Source organism: Leptonotus elevatus, chromosome 11 (assembly GCF_054856555.1).
Source record: "Leptonotus elevatus isolate MCC_2025b chromosome 11, RoL_Lele_1.0, whole genome shotgun sequence".
Lineage (NCBI taxonomy): Eukaryota > Metazoa > Chordata > Actinopteri > Syngnathiformes > Syngnathidae > Leptonotus > Leptonotus elevatus.
Genome location: NC_141249.1, coordinates 8,105,763 through 8,120,652, shown reverse-complemented (window position 1 = coordinate 8,120,652; position 14,890 = coordinate 8,105,763). Strand labels below are relative to the sequence as shown.

The window sequence follows — 14,890 nt, the reverse complement described above, 5'->3', positions numbered from 1 at the left end:
CATCAGATTGGATAGACTGTTTCAGTGTACGATCACAAGTCCAACCTCAAAGACATCAGCGTTTCCACTGATCAGCAGAACCACCTTGCTTTCAAAGCGGATTGGCAAATAAAAGATCAGTTGCACTCGTCATTGATGCTCCGCAGTTCAAAGGCCTTTGCCAGATTCTCTTATCTGCCCAACACAAGCGTAAGGCCGGACAAAAGTGTCCCATTATTAAATCAGCTTGTGAATGCATCAGATGGGTGAGAGCAAGGCCATCTTGCAATGAGCAAATGTTAAAACAGCGGTTATTTGTGCCCTTGACATAAATCCCAAACTACAACTGTGATACCAAATATAAAGGCACATGGAATGTTTTTATTTTGTAGGACTGCTCTCCATTATTTTCCAAATAATACAATAAGTTTCAGTATTGTCATTTAATAACTTTAATGTTTTTTTGATAACCAGAGTTTATCAATACAACCACTCAACTCAACAAATATCGATTCAGTCAGCCACTTGGCATGAGGAAAAGTTACAAAGCCTCCAAGTCCGCTGCCTCTGCAGTTTTGCATTTGCACATTGCACTAGTGTTGTAAAAACAAAATAGAAATCCTTTGAGTAAAGTCAACATTGTAGCTGACCTAATATAAAATTCATTCAGAATGATTGTACGTCCATTTAGTATAAATTATATTTCCTTCAACGTCTGAATAGAATGACACTAAATACATTTTGGCACGGCAAGAAGTCTTTCAAACTAAGATGTTTCGCTGCACCCTTCACATTTTCCATTTAATGATGAATCAGCAATGATTGGTAAATAAGACATTCATAAAGCAGAATTATCTTAGATGTCATCATCCACTTTAATCTCAGGGAAAATGAGACTTTAAAATCACAGCAAACTAATGGCCACTCAAGCACATGATATTGATATTTAATATTAAAAGGGTCAACAACAAAAGCCGATGACTGAACTTGTGGAAAAATTGCTGGTTGAAATGGAATACGCTTTTGTAATTAAGAATTACACAGCAAAAAGAATCACATTTGTTCTCACCTTCACGCTGATTGAAGTGACGAATATCATCGGATGTTTCACTTTAGTACATTAGTGTGAAAGCATGTACAATCCAACCTCTTTCTCTCCAAGTGTGTTAAAACAAAGTCATGAGAAAGTCATTTCATGTTAGTCTTCCACAGAATTAGTGGCGAGCTGAATTCTGCTTGTCCAAGTACATTTCACACTGCCCATCAAAGTCAGCCATTTCTCATCTTTATACTAAATGAGGGGATTGAAGTTGACCCGCAAATTTTCCAGCTTCCCAGATAACAGAAGCGCAGCAGGAAGTTGGCACCTCCTGAGATTCTAGCTTGAATTGCTTGCTTGACAGCAGTTGTCACTATTCGACAAGCATTTTAAACATGGCATCACACGCGGCCGCTGACCTTGCCTCACAATCAGATTATTTGTATGCAGGATGCTGCATCAATTGTCGGGAATGTTTTACACTTACGTGTGTTCTGAATAGAAGGCACAGGCGAATAAATACCGACTATCTTTTGTATCTAATGTGTCCATTTTATGGAAATGCAGCGTGAAAAGGGCGAAAGTATGAGGGGGACCAATAACGTTCACTTTTGCTCAATTTTGGATGAATGAAGATGATTTTGCTCTAAAACTCTCCAAGGTGCATAAGACAGTTTCCAAGGGGAGTTGAGCGTTGATGGTGAAAAGGACCCAGTTGGTGCCTTCACTTTGAGTTGTACGCAACAAACTTTTGATTGAGGGGGTTCTCGGGAGACTTCATCCACTCCTTCTTCAGCAGCTGCTTCAGCTGAGACAATTTCATGTTGGGGTTTTCGATCTTCAAGCGAGGCAAGTTGGCCTCCTCGTATGACGTGAAAGCAGCTTTCATCCGGCGCTCCGGGTGGCGGTCCAGGTCCTCAGGCGCAATGCTGAAACAGGAGCATCAGCAACATGTGAGATACTTTTACTGTGAGTCTTCAGTGGGGTACACACATACAGATAATCAGGCCCAACCTGACCCCAATTTGAACTTTCCGATCAAAGTCACAAAAGGCCTGATTAACGGATGCCCCCCCCCCCCCAAAAAAAAATCCTGAAAGATTGTGGTGTGGATTGTGTCAATAGTTAATTTTCAGAATTGTGGATAAAAACACACTATTCTCATCATTCCCTACAGGGTGAAAAGGGATTGTAATGTTAAAATTTGTTATGTGGGTACCTGGCTTCAGGTGACTTTATGCTTCGGTTCACTTTTATCGAACTCTAGATTGCAGCCTTTTGTGTGTATGTAAATTGAGAAAACTTGGGTCGACCATCTAGAATAGGTGGTGTCAGTACCATCCATATAATCACAATTTGAAACAATTTGCGATTTGCGTTAAGAACACAAATAGTGTTTTATGTACTTTGACTGACCCACCACATCCTCAGGTTTGCATGTATAGTGGAATTATCAATGTCAGACACAAAAAAATAAAAATCAAATAATAATAATAATAATAATAATAATACGAAGTTCCAAAGTTTTGGGACAGTTTCAACTCAAAAATAACAAAATATATATGTATATTTTAATTCTGGCAATACCGATACAACGTTGCTATCGGAATATATTACAGTTAATGAACTGTTATGAACTAGAATAGAAATGTATGAAAACACCCTACAGGGATGCTGTCATTATTGACATTCCTGTGTGTACTGAAACAACTGTTACCTGAGCACAGCAATGGCATCTTCTACTGTTCTAGCTTCCACTGTTCCTTCCTCCTGAATAATTCTATTAATATTCTCCTCCAGCGGAACTTCCAGATGGCTCTTTTCTGTAGATTAAACACAGGATTCCTCATTTCAAGATGTTATTTAATGAAAGATTAGCGAGCAGATGCATGTTTAGCCCATTTTGGGGGGTGCTTCAGAAATTGTTGAGTATATATATATATTTTATTTTTATTGTGTGTTCTTTTTAACAAGCTAGATACTTATAGCTATAATATATATATATATATATATATATATATATATATATATATATATATATAAATCATAGAGGTTAAAAGTATTTAAACAACAAAAATACAGTACACCCCACATTTGATTGAAAATTGTTTGATCCACCTCAAACCCCCTCCGCAGACTAGCGGAGCGCGTCATCGTCCTCCGTACATTCACGGGGTATGTCTGTCTAGTTGAGTGAAATTAAGTGAAAAGGTTTTTTTTACTTTTTACCACTCAACACCAACACATTATTTTCATTACTAGTCTGCTTGTTTGCTCCTCAATCATGTTGCTACTTCCTAATGAGGGAAACTTACTAACGTGTGTGGCGTGCATGCTTAAAAAGATTTATTGTGTTTACATGAATTTGCACATTGTATTTGAGTTTACCTCTAGGCTTGAGCTGCTGAGGCTGTGGAGCACTCTGTATAGCCTCGTCTATCTGGGCTCGGGTTACCTTTCCACCACTTCCACCCTCCTTCTGGGCTTTGCCCTTTATGCTGGCAGTCTCCTCATCCAGGAGTCGCTGGGCTTCCTTTTTCCTCTCCAATAGCTCAATCTTCTTCTTCTCCTTATCATCCTGCAAAGGCAAAAAACAACCTTGCACATCTGCCGATTTTTGTAGATCTGTGCAAAACTAGCCATCACATGTTAGTCATGTCAGATTAGGGTCATGCAGTGCCAAACTGACTACCTTTCGCTGCTCTTTTTTCAGTACATGTTTGTCAGTTTCCTGCCACAGGGCATCATCCTCTTCCTGCTTCTTGCGCGCATCCGCCACTGCCTTTGCCTCAGCCTTGCGGGCTCTGGCTGTGACCGCCTTGGAGTTCTCACTCTGAAACTTCTTCGGCATCCCAGCAGCCGCCGTTTAGCTGACATTAAATGAGACCACGCTATCATAAGAAATGGCTTTCCCCAAAAAAATAAATACAACTAGTTTGTAAATTGAGGAGAAACATTTTCCTAAAAATATTACCTAGAAAACAAATACCAATAAATGATATGCTTTTGTTTTCTAACAAATTTGGGCCGCAATTATTTTTATCAGTATCGCTACGGAGCTACTACTAGCGGATAAACATGTCAAGCTTGCTTATTGATTTGTCACTCTCCTTTTGTGTTCACGCAAATATGGTGAAGACAATAATAACCACAGTTAAAAATTGTAAGAAGATTTAGTGTATCATACCAGTATTAGACGAAATTCAGGTCGTAACTAGACTACAAAAATCTTATATTTTTGTAGAGGCATCCGCCATATCCTGTCGACGCACTTTGATGACGTAATTGGATCCAACTGAGTCTACTTTTTAACGTCAGATCCGGTCACGAAATGAACCGTTAATTCTTATTCTGATGGAATTTTATGGAATGCAAATACAATCGCAAAAAAATATGTTTAACCGAAAGCTAATTAGAAAGGTTTATTCATATTTTGATAATTGTTTAAGGCAAAAGCTGTACTGTTTACGTATAGTGTAGTCCTGCAGCAATCTTACAGATAAGGGTGAGGGAGGGGTGTATGTCAATCATATCTCAACAGCAACATGCAACTACAAGCGATGCTGTGGACCTCACTCCACCTTTCTTGAAATATAACGCCAAAATACTATGACAGCGATTGTTCTGGAGTTGGTGTACGACAATAACGCGAGAAAAAATAACGTTGCACTTGGCAATCAACATGCGTCACAAAGACTCGTGTGTGGTTGATGTCGCATTAAGATCACACAGTAACTGTAGAAAAAAAAACCTCATATCTGTCGGACCTTTACCACAGAAAACAACGAATCAAGGTATGTTTCTATAGAGATATATTATTTTACAGGAATTCAGGTAGTACTATAATATAACTCATACATACATAATTATAGCAATTTCCAGATCAGATGCATAAGTCCCCTTAGTAATTTCAGTTGTTTTGAATGCCACCTCCTAAGTCAATTTACTAACCAAGGTTTTATGACCTGGTAAGAAAAAGCCATTTGAATGTTATATTCTTGATTACTGCCACATGCAGATGCCATGACATGATTTTTCAGTCCATAATTAGTCAAGACAGCTGGGATATGCTTCAGCTATACCTTTAAGTGGATAGGCGGAAATGGATTAAAGTTGCACACGCATCTGGTTTGTTTTTGTTAAACCAGTGTATAATAGTGAGCATCAAATTTGATTTAAACGTACAGAAGACCAAACAATTTATTAAGAAAATTAACAAACATCAAGAGCTATTGTACATTGATGCTCTGTGCTCCCTAACAGTAAGTCTTATGTTACAAGTCAATACAGTAATAATAATCATTATCTAAGATGAGCTGGAATACCAAATAGAATATGACAGAGCACTACTGTATTTGAGTAAAAATGGGCATGTGTTTGCAATTCAGAAGTCGTTGTCACTGTCATCGAAAAGAGGAGGTCTCGTGCGTCCCCTGGAGGTGCCTGTTGCTCTTGCCACACTGTCTTCCAAACTGTCATCATCTAATTCTTTGCTCTCACCCTCGCCTTCCTCCTTGTCATCTTCATCCACCTCTATCTCGCTGTCTTCTGACTAAAATAGAGAAAAAAGAGAGAAGTTACTACAAAAGCTCCATATAGTATTCATAGCTGTATATTGACAGAAAACTAAGATAGCACTATAAATGCTAAAGAATCATGCCAATGTCCTGGAACTAAAAGTGCTAATTCAACTGTATTTAAAAGGCAGATATTACATGGAAACTCTTAGGCTATGGATGGGACAGTGACCAAAAATAATAATAAATCAGGATGGCTGGATCTAATTTTAATAACACAAAAAGCAAAGAATCAACTAGACACTGGCCCTCCACAAACCTGTCCTTTGGGTTGTTTTGGCCTCCTGGAAATGGCTAATGTGGGCTTTAAATATAAAAGATGAGTGCAAAGAGATGGGTGAGATACAAAAAAAACAATCTATAAAAGAAAAGATGGAAGAGGCTGTTCATTGGACAGAGATAGTAGCTGTATGTACTGACAGTGTTTACCTCATCACTCTCGCCACCCTGCATGTTCCCAATGAATCTTGTTCCTCTTCCTGGAAGAAAATATATATACATATTGTTGGTAATAGTTTGAACATATACTGTTGCAACTTGCATCTGGATGAATCAAATAACAATCAGATTTAGAACCACAGAATAGTGCAAGTTGAATCAATGCTCAAGAAATAAATGGCTCAAGTTGACATACTGAACATATCGCTCATCTGTTTAGCAGCCATCAAGCCATTTCGAGTAGGCCGTGGATTGGAAGGCCGAGATTCTTCCAAATCACTGCCCATGTCACCTTCATCCTCAAGAACATCCATGTCGGAGTCCACATCTTTCACTGGAACACATTTGATAGAACGAATGCAACCTGACACTTGAGTGGCTGTCAACGCCATCCTACTTTAGTGGCAGCTTAGATGTCTGTATTTTGAGTTCTCACATGAGGTCCTCATTAGATCTCTGTCCTCCTCCTTCAGATTTTGCTGCATCATCCTCAGGGTGTTTTCAGCCTCCTGCGAGGGAAACAAATGGACAACATAATTGTAGGTGAGTAAGAAAGGTGAGAGTTTTTAGCCAGCAGAAATAGATTGTGTTCAAGGGGGAAAAAATGCTGTTTTTTTATTTACCCAAATATGAAAAAAAAAAAAAAAAGAACCTCATGGTTTTCATACCTTAAAATCTAACACCGATCCAAGCCTACATACAGTTACCCACCTCAAACCGCTCTTGCTCCAGTTGATGGTAATCTTCCAGCTGCGACTCCAGGAAACAAAGGTTTTTGAACTTTGCTACGTAGCTCTCATACTGTTTCTGCAGGTCTTCTTCGATCTTTTCATATTCGTCCATGAACGCTGGTCTAACATAGCATGAAGGAGAAATGTTTAAGAGTAGTATTTGCCTTCATGGGTACTCAAACTTTGTTTGTTTTTTATCAAAGAAAGTAGAAAATGTAAATAAATAAATAAATAGTCAGTACCGCTTTTCCATTACAGGCTCCAGAACGGCCTGACACCACACTGCTCCGGCCTTACTTTTATTTTTGCCTGCCATATCATTTCATGAGTGGCGAGTCTCGGCCGCTGGTTTTGTAGCGATTCATAATCAATTGCTATTGCATAATGTCACGTGGCGACATAGCAAATGAGAGCCCTTTCACACAGACGAAAAATCAATTTCCAGATTCAAGCGAGAGAGAGAGACAGCCGCCCGCCACCATGAAACAAAAATACAGTATACAGTGTATACAAATATATTGTATTTTACAACAATACTTAACCATATTTACAAGAGCTTCAATCCCTCAGCACATTTCATCCATTGGTACATATGAAATTGTAAATAGGGAAAAGTATTGCTGTAAAACACAATATATGTGTACTGTAAATACTATACTGTGTTTTTATGACTTGGTGGCATGCGGTGTAGGCATCTCTGTCCCACTCGCTTAAACCAGGAAAATGTGCATGTGCAGTGGAGTTCCTTGCCACACATCACTTAAGAAACATCTACATCTGTCAGCCAATCAGGTAACAGTGATGTCACAGCCCTGCTCAGCCTGTGTTTTAGAACCACTCGGAGGAGATTCTGAAAAGTGGTTTCTTTTTAACTGCACGGCCCCAAAAAATATGGAAAAGCCATCACGCGGTGCCGAGCGAGGCCATTTCAGTAGGAAACCGGTACAATGGAAAAGCAGCTTTACAGTCACACTATTACATAAAGACCAGACAATATAAAACGTCACAATGGAAAAAAAAACAAACATTTGAGCTTCCAGGTTCATCAATATATATAAACTTTTTCCTTTTTACTGGTTATGTGGCCACGAGAAGTGGACTTTGTGCCCACATTTATGTCCAACAGCATAAAAAAAAGGCATATGCAGATTGTGGCAGAGGCCTTTACTATCTGATTAATTTGTGCCGCCGTTATCAACTGACCGCACACTTTGCAGTGTCTGAAGTCTCTTCCGACTCCTCTCCAGTTCTAGTTTCTTCTTTTCTATCTTGGCATCCAGACTGGTCTCATCAGAAACAATATTATTCAGCATTTCTTTGGTTTTCTCCACCGTTTCCTTGAAGACAAGCACAAAATGTAAATTCATTAATTTAAAAATATTTAAGGAAATGCCAGTAAAACTGAAAACTGAAGTGCAATACTGACCAAAGCCTCCCTGATGGCGACTCTCAGAGCCTTTTCAGTCACATCCATCTCCAGAGGTCTTGCAATGGCCACACTTCTCTTTTCCTAAACATAATGCGCATGCATATTCTTTAAACACAATAAGGGACTCAAAAACGTTCAGTTACAGTGGGCTTACACTCACCCTAAGTTCCACCTCCTTGCCCAGTAAATCATACAAAGATGCTCCTTTAGACGTGACCTCCGACGCTAGTTGCCGAGCTGCTTTGAGGTCAGAAAGCTAACAGGAAGACAGAGGGAGAAATACTAAAACAACAACTGAAGAGTACACACTTCTCATACAATTCCAGACTTGACACATATTAAAGATAGGAAGAACGTTTGAAGTCAACAATACAAATTACTAGGGGTGTGAATTGCCTAGTACCTGGCGATTCGATTCGATACCGATTAATCCCGACACAAATCTATTATTATATTATTGCGATTTTTTTAAACTCAAATTTAGAAAATACTAATTAGTAAACGTCTACATGTACACTGTAAGATTTGTATGAAAATGTATTCATTTATCTGAAAATTCAGGCTTGTAACTGAGCCACTGCATTTAACAAACAGGTTGCAGTCTGTTTCATGTTTGAACAGCACTGAAATAAAATATTAAGGCTTAATGTTCCATTAATATAACATTCTTCCATGCTTAATGTGTGAATCCTAACCCTAAGTAAGATGTTTTGTTGAATATTCCCATAAAAAAAATTGTTTAAAAATCGATTCGGCCGCATATCGAATTGATTCGAGAATTGCGCGCTGTAATATCGCGATATATTGCCGAAATGATTTTTTCTAACACCCCTACAAATTACAATACAGTTATATCCAAAATTTGTCATTTTAAAATCATGCTGTTTTTGTTGTGGTTGTAGGTTTAAATGGAGCGAAACTACTAAAAATAATTTATGCATAATGTACTGCAAACGCTCTTACAATTTTAAAATACTGTGCTACAAATAGTTCTAATAGTTTCGGTGGAAACAACGATTAAATTACTTGAATTTTAGTTATATAATATATTTGAGTTTACAGAGTTCCCTCGTTTATCTTCGGGGTTACGTTCCCAAAAAATACCCACAATAGGTGAAATCCGTGAAGTAGTCGGCTTTATTTTTTATATTTATTATGTTTTAAGCCTGTCAAGCCCTCACCGAAGGAATGAGTGAAGGCACACTGTATAATGTACAATAAATACAATGACCTCACATACGTTAATAATCATCTTACCCGTGAACCAATGTCAAACTTAAATTTGCTGCTGTCTTCCTCAACTCTATCTTCTAGGCCCATCTGCTTGGTCTTCATTGCACTGTACAGCACTGACGTGATCTTTAACATCTCTTTCACTGCATAGCCGTCAGCCTGGTAGAGGCGCTTGGTGTTCAGCTTGATGTGCGCTTTGGTTGCCTGCAATAAGGACATTACATACTACATTGCATTGCATTATATTACAAAAACTATATATATATGCTTAAGACGGCATATTACCATGAACTGAGCCACGGCCTTTATAAAGAATACTCTGTCTGACTCTGTGTCACAATCTGGAGGAATATCCATCTGAGGCTCATATCTACATATTTAGATGGGGGCAAAATGACAGAATGTTTTTTGAAGCAATTCGTTTAAATTACATATGCGGTGTCTTCGTCTTATTACAACAGCTCACTCTTACAACTATCCATTTTCTTAACCGCTTAATCCTCATTTGCATTAGAAATACACACATGATCAAAACAATCACGTATAACATAATTTTACTTTACATTTCTAAAAGTGCTTGTTAATTTCTGTTTCTGTTATAGATGCACCGACATTCTAAATAGATGAATGGATGGGTGGATGCATCAATGATGGATACGAAGACAAAGACATACCTTTTAACGAGCCATAACATGATTTCAGCTACCAGATTGAAGTTAGGCGTTCTGAAATTTTCCATCGAAATCAAGCGAGTATATCCCAAAGCTCTCATCATTTCTGTGAAATCTGCCGTTGCAAAGGTGTCGACCATTAACAAATGTGAGAACATATATACGCCCGAGTGCAAAATATGACATTTAAATTTGAGTCTGTGTGTGTATGTAGCAGATGGTGAACTGAGGACAGCTTACTTCTCAAATCTCTGAAAGACATTGTGACTCGTCTTCCCCTCACTGGTTTGCAAAGAAAGAAAAAAGCACACAATTAAGTGACAATTAATTTCGGTGCTAATAATTCAAGTATATTAACAGGAAAAAAAGCTAAGCAAAGAACGATTAGAAAGCGACCGTAATAACATCGCTCGTCATCACTGCTCGACACACTTTCTAACTACATTTATTAATTGAGACGATTTTGTGGCTAAATACATTTTTATTTGTCATGCACAGTACTGCTTGAATTTCGAAGCGTTTGTGCCTTGGACAGATTAGGTTAATGGGAGAAGCTATGTGAACGCGTAGTCATTGCCTATGGCATAATCTACTGTGTAGCGTTTAATGAATTTTATTTTCTCAAAAAATTGCAAAAAATAGATTAGTGTTTACAGATAGTCGCTAATGGTTACCTGTTGATGAGCCAGTTGATCAGTCGCCTTCGGATATGTTCCACTACGCGGAAGAGCCAATGTGGCTCGTCCAATCATCAATCGTTATGCTCCAGTCGCGTCCAATGGGAGACGAGGATGTTGAAAAAGGCGCTATTGGCTGCTTTTGCAGTACAATGTATTGTTTTTACACATTGTTTGTCATTGTAATCTAAATGGTCACCGTGTTCAGATAGCTGTTATAAACAACCAAGCAGTTTTTTTTTATTATCTTATATTTGGGCGACCTATAGTGATGGGCAAATGAAGCTTTGGTCAAGCACGGAACCACTGCAAAAATGGGTTTACTAGTTCTTGAAACTGGAATTATAACGACCTCACCTGGCAAAAAGTTAGACTGCAGTTGATTCAACAAAATATTAATCTTTTTTACACGCTGCACGCACAATATCAAATGCAAACATATTTTAAATACAAATAAGATTGAAGAATGTGTGTATTATGTTAGTGATTAGACAGTTCTGGGGAAAGATGTCATTGGGTGTGCCTGTGTATAACTATGGCAATTAAGTGAGAAGGTAATTGGGATTCGGGAACACTCAAATGAGGCACATTGTCTTTTCCGACATGCATGAAAAAAAAAAAAAAAACGTGTTCACGGTGGGCCGGATGAGAAAACATTGATTTACAGCATAAATAACGCTGGTTTAAAGGGGATTCAAAGGAGCTGCCTCCAGTTTTTTTTTTCTTGAGGGGGATGTTGTGATTTATTTAACAATGGTATGTTTTCTTTCTTAGCTTTTATTCCTATTATTTAATCGTATTATCTATATTGCTTATATATTTTCTTTTTTGTTGCAGTTAAGTTAAAAAAAAAGTAATAAGAATTACATGTTGAACTTAAGGTTAGCAAAAATACGATTTTCATTTAATAATCAGTTGTGTTACCTTTTTGGGGGTTACATACTCAAGAAAAAAATGGGAACCACTGAGTACAGTACACGGAAGTTGTCCAAGTATCTCGTCCACCACACGGTGGCGACACCGTCCAGTGTTTACATGAACCGTGTTATAACTAGCCGCATTCATTGCTACAGCTCAGCGCCATGGAGCAAAGCGGCGATCCTCCTCTAAGCAGCCCTGCGACAGGAAATCAATCTCCTGACGGTGGCCTCGACAGTAAGCGACAGAAAGAGCTGGAAAATACCGCCCTGCAGACCACTTTAATATCACGAATGGATCGGGAGTCGAGGACGGACGCCGTGGGGCCTGCCGGGAATCTGTCCGCCGAGGAAGAGCAGCTGAACGGCTTGTGCTTGAGCCACCGCGCGGCCCCTTCGCTACTCGGCTCAGGCTCTGATGCAGAAGAAAGTCTGTCGGTCAGAAATGTGGAAACTCCGCGTGTCGAAGAGGAGAGGACCCTGACGGACCATTTAAACAAGCGATTGCTGTCGTCTTTCCTGGAGAAGCTAAACCAAAATGACCTGGCACTTCCCGGAGTGGAGCGTCTCGACTGCGCCGTAGCCGACGAGGACTCGAACAGGGCCGCAGAAGAGTGGTGACTCACTCGTGGAAGTGGCTCAATGGCTTCGGGGTCCAAGAACAACAATGTGCTGTTTCAGATTCAGCTACACTGGCAACAGTTGCAGTGTTCCTAAAAATACATGCTTGATTTTCTACACTGACGACTAAAAGCTATGCTTATGTTTTAAACAGGACAGTTGTACATTTTTATTTGCTACACAACACCCCCATTTGTTTGTTATTGTATGCCATGTGTAGGTTTTCAGCAGACGGGCAACAAAAGTTTCAGATCCTCTCAACTACTTTAGTTGGAACTTTTCAACAATTTGCAAAATGAAGTATTGAAATAGAACAGTTGATAGTTTGTTGTTGAATATAGTTACAGAACCCACCCTGCATAATTTAAGTACATCTGCACTGACAACAGGGGAATATACTTTTTCACATGTTAATACACCACTTTTCATTTAACATTTGCATTCTTCAGCAGAAATGCTTTTATTGTTAAGTCAAGACATAAGTACAACCTGGCCATTTTACCTGCCAGTATATATGTTGGGTCAAAACAGTGGCTAAAAGTTGATTAAAAAATACATTACATTTTTTTGGGATCATTTATTTCGTTCATTTTGTAAAAGGGAAAACGACATAACAAAAACAATATTCTTCAATGTTGAATGAAAAGGAGCAGAAAACAAGTCTTACATGGAGCAAAAATAATTTTAAGCACACAACGATATCTTGAGACATGTTACAAGTGTATACAGTAGTGCAGTATTTCCCAACCTTTATTGCCCACTGATGGGAATGTCTAAATAAATGGACATGCTTAATGACTTTACCAGGGTTGTGTACAAGGTGCAGATGATTCCAGTAGAGAAAAGAGAGCTCCACATATTGAGTCCAGTTGCTGTGAAGGGAAAAGAAAGGAACCACTAATTTGCAATATAGGGTAGGCTACATGCAAATGATTCAGGTCGAGCAGACAGATGAAATCCTTGTTAACAACTTTTAAACATGCCATTTTACTTAATGTTGCGTTTTTGTTGCGTATTGACTTACAACAATGTTGTTTTCTTTACCAAAAGTCGTAGAACACATTTCAACAAAATAGTCTAATGTGAGCAGGTCATCTCACCCACCTTGGTTGAGGATCAATGCTGGTGCGTAAATGACCACCCCTGTGTACAGCAGCTGGGGAAAGCAAATAGACAGAGAAACAAAGCATGACAAATTTCATTATTAGATAAGCGGTTTAGATGATGGATGGGTTTATGGATTTTTAAAACTGGTTCTAGCTCATTTATGTGTTAATTTAATCCTCAAACAGGGTAATCCGACACAATTTGTACTGCTTCAACAACATCACGCCTGTTGGAAATGCTCTGCTGTCAATATTTGTGCAAGAGATGAAATGCAAATTTGAGTCTGCCGAAAGCGGTAAACACAACTTTTCAACATCACTGATGTACAGCAAGGAATAAGACAAAAGTGTGTGCTTGTCTTACCTTGGCCACAAGAAACTGGACACTCCCCAGCAGCTGCATGCCTCTGCCGAACCTCATCTTCAGATACTGTGACAGTCAGACAGGCCGCACTTGGAACATTCCTGATCATTCTTCACCTCTTATATTCGTTTGGTTTGATCATCACCAGCATTATTTTAACATTTTGTCAGAGAAATACTTGAAACCACAAATTTACTATAGAAAAAGTCGCCATTGAGGCAGTTGGTAGTTCAAATTTGGCGCAAGACAACTATTGAAGTATAATGGCAAGATAAGACATTTGTTTTTATCATCACACTGTACATGTGTTGAATAAAAATATATAATTTAACACAATTTCATTCATATGTCTTTAATATGATTTAGAGGCTGACATTTTTTTCGAGAATGCTGTGAGATGGGAGTAAACTTCACCTTTAATCATGAGATTGGGACAGGACAGGATAAAAACTTCACGGGAGCAGACGGGGGCGTGATTAATTCAATAACCGTTCAGGAAAAAACTTTGGACAGATGCACGCTTGCACAGCAATTTGTATTTTTCTTTCCATACGCTGTTGTTTTTTAAAATTATGCAGTTGACCTCCATAATGGGAGTTGTAAGGCAGTGGGAGTAATTTAGTTTGGGAGCGGGACAGGACAGGATTGTTCTTTTTTGTTTTTTATACTATTGTCCAGGACTGGGACGGGTCAGGAGGTGACGTCTATATGTGCTGATGGTACTCACCTTGTTTGAGGATCATTGTCAATCCATTAATGACCACACCCGTAAAAGCAAATACAGTTAGGTCACTAAAAAAAGTGTTATTATTTAACATGCAAAATCTCCTTTATTTACAGTATATGAGAATGAATGATATTTTATTTGTTTACCTGTCTGCAATAAATGTAAAATTCCAGGTCTCTTTTTTCGTGCTCTTTGCTAGTCTGGCACAAGGTGACGTCTATATGTGCGCAGGGGCAGGCTAGAACTTTGGGTATTTGTGCAGACTTGTGCAATGATTTGCCGAATTGCTGCGGTAGGCAGAGTAGTAGTTAGTTATAAGGCTTCACAGGTGGATGATAAAAATTTGAGAAATTTGGCTAGGGAGTTGTTTTGTGAAAAACA

General features: G+C 38.7%; 3 protein-coding genes across 6 annotated transcripts; 1 reads left to right on the top strand and 2 right to left on the bottom strand.

The window, feature by feature from the left end:
• Positions 1-830: 830 nt before the first annotated feature.
• Positions 831-4,307, bottom strand: ccdc124 (coiled-coil domain containing 124). The gene is made up of 5 exons (XM_086089271.1): positions 4,206-4,307; positions 3,711-3,888; positions 3,407-3,596; positions 2,736-2,841; positions 831-1,947 (listed from the first exon to the last, which is right to left on the bottom strand). Exons 2-5 carry the CDS (start codon positions 3,867-3,869, stop codon positions 1,743-1,745), a joined length of 660 nt encoding a protein of 219 aa, XP_085945397.1. The 5' UTR covers positions 3,870-3,888; positions 4,206-4,307; the 3' UTR covers positions 831-1,742.
• A 221-nt stretch (positions 4,308-4,528) lies between these two features.
• On the top strand, positions 4,529-14,118 carry LOC147165714 (uncharacterized). 3 transcript variants are annotated; one of them, XM_086088761.1, is made up of 3 exons: positions 4,529-4,812; positions 6,507-6,572; positions 11,848-14,118. In XM_086088761.1, exons 2-3 carry the CDS (start codon positions 6,558-6,560, stop codon positions 12,310-12,312), a joined length of 480 nt encoding a protein of 159 aa, XP_085944887.1. In that variant the 5' UTR covers positions 4,529-4,812; positions 6,507-6,557; the 3' UTR covers positions 12,313-14,118. The 3 variants fall into 3 exon arrangements, with proteins under 3 accessions (XP_085944887.1, XP_085944888.1, XP_085944889.1); XM_086088762.1 differs by having other exon boundaries at positions 4,532-4,812; positions 6,507-6,576; XM_086088763.1 differs by lacking the exons at positions 4,529-4,812; positions 6,507-6,572 and adding an exon at positions 10,227-10,245.
• Positions 5,201-10,873, bottom strand: ift38 (intraflagellar transport 38). 2 transcript variants are annotated; one of them, XM_086088759.1, is made up of 14 exons: positions 10,772-10,873; positions 10,338-10,379; positions 10,101-10,212; positions 9,712-9,796; positions 9,451-9,630; positions 8,354-8,449; positions 8,191-8,274; positions 7,968-8,101; positions 6,745-6,886; positions 6,470-6,542; positions 6,230-6,367; positions 6,025-6,074; positions 5,855-5,899; positions 5,201-5,570 (listed from the first exon to the last, which is right to left on the bottom strand). In XM_086088759.1, exons 2-14 carry the CDS (start codon positions 10,357-10,359, stop codon positions 5,403-5,405), a joined length of 1,329 nt encoding a protein of 442 aa, XP_085944885.1. In that variant the 5' UTR covers positions 10,360-10,379; positions 10,772-10,873; the 3' UTR covers positions 5,201-5,402. The 2 variants fall into 2 exon arrangements, with proteins under 2 accessions (XP_085944885.1, XP_085944886.1); XM_086088760.1 differs by lacking the exon at positions 5,855-5,899.
• Positions 14,119-14,890: the final 772 nt, after the last annotated feature.

Bases quoted from the DNA above. Each gene is read 5' to 3' on its own strand.
- ift38 (XM_086088759.1), bottom strand. From the start codon at position 10,359: ATGTCTTTCAGAGATTTGAGAA. The intron at 9,797-10,100 runs GTATGTCTTTGT...CTAAATATGTAG, and splicing joins ATGTTATGGCTCGTTAAAAG to ATATGAGCCTCAGATGGATA. The intron at 8,102-8,190 runs GTCAGTATTGCA...CTTGTCTTCAAG, and splicing joins TCGCCATCAGGGAGGCTTTG to GAAACGGTGGAGAAAACCAA.
- ccdc124 (XM_086089271.1), bottom strand. From the start codon at position 3,869: ATGCCGAAGAAGTTTCAGAGTGAGAACTCCAAGGCGGTCACAGCCAGA. The intron at 3,597-3,710 runs GTAGTCAGTTTG...TTGCCTTTGCAG, and splicing joins TGAAAAAAGAGCAGCGAAAG to GATGATAAGGAGAAGAAGAA. The intron at 1,948-2,735 runs GTAACAGTTGTT...CTCCTGTTTCAG, and splicing joins GATGCCATTGCTGTGCTCAG to CATTGCGCCTGAGGACCTGG.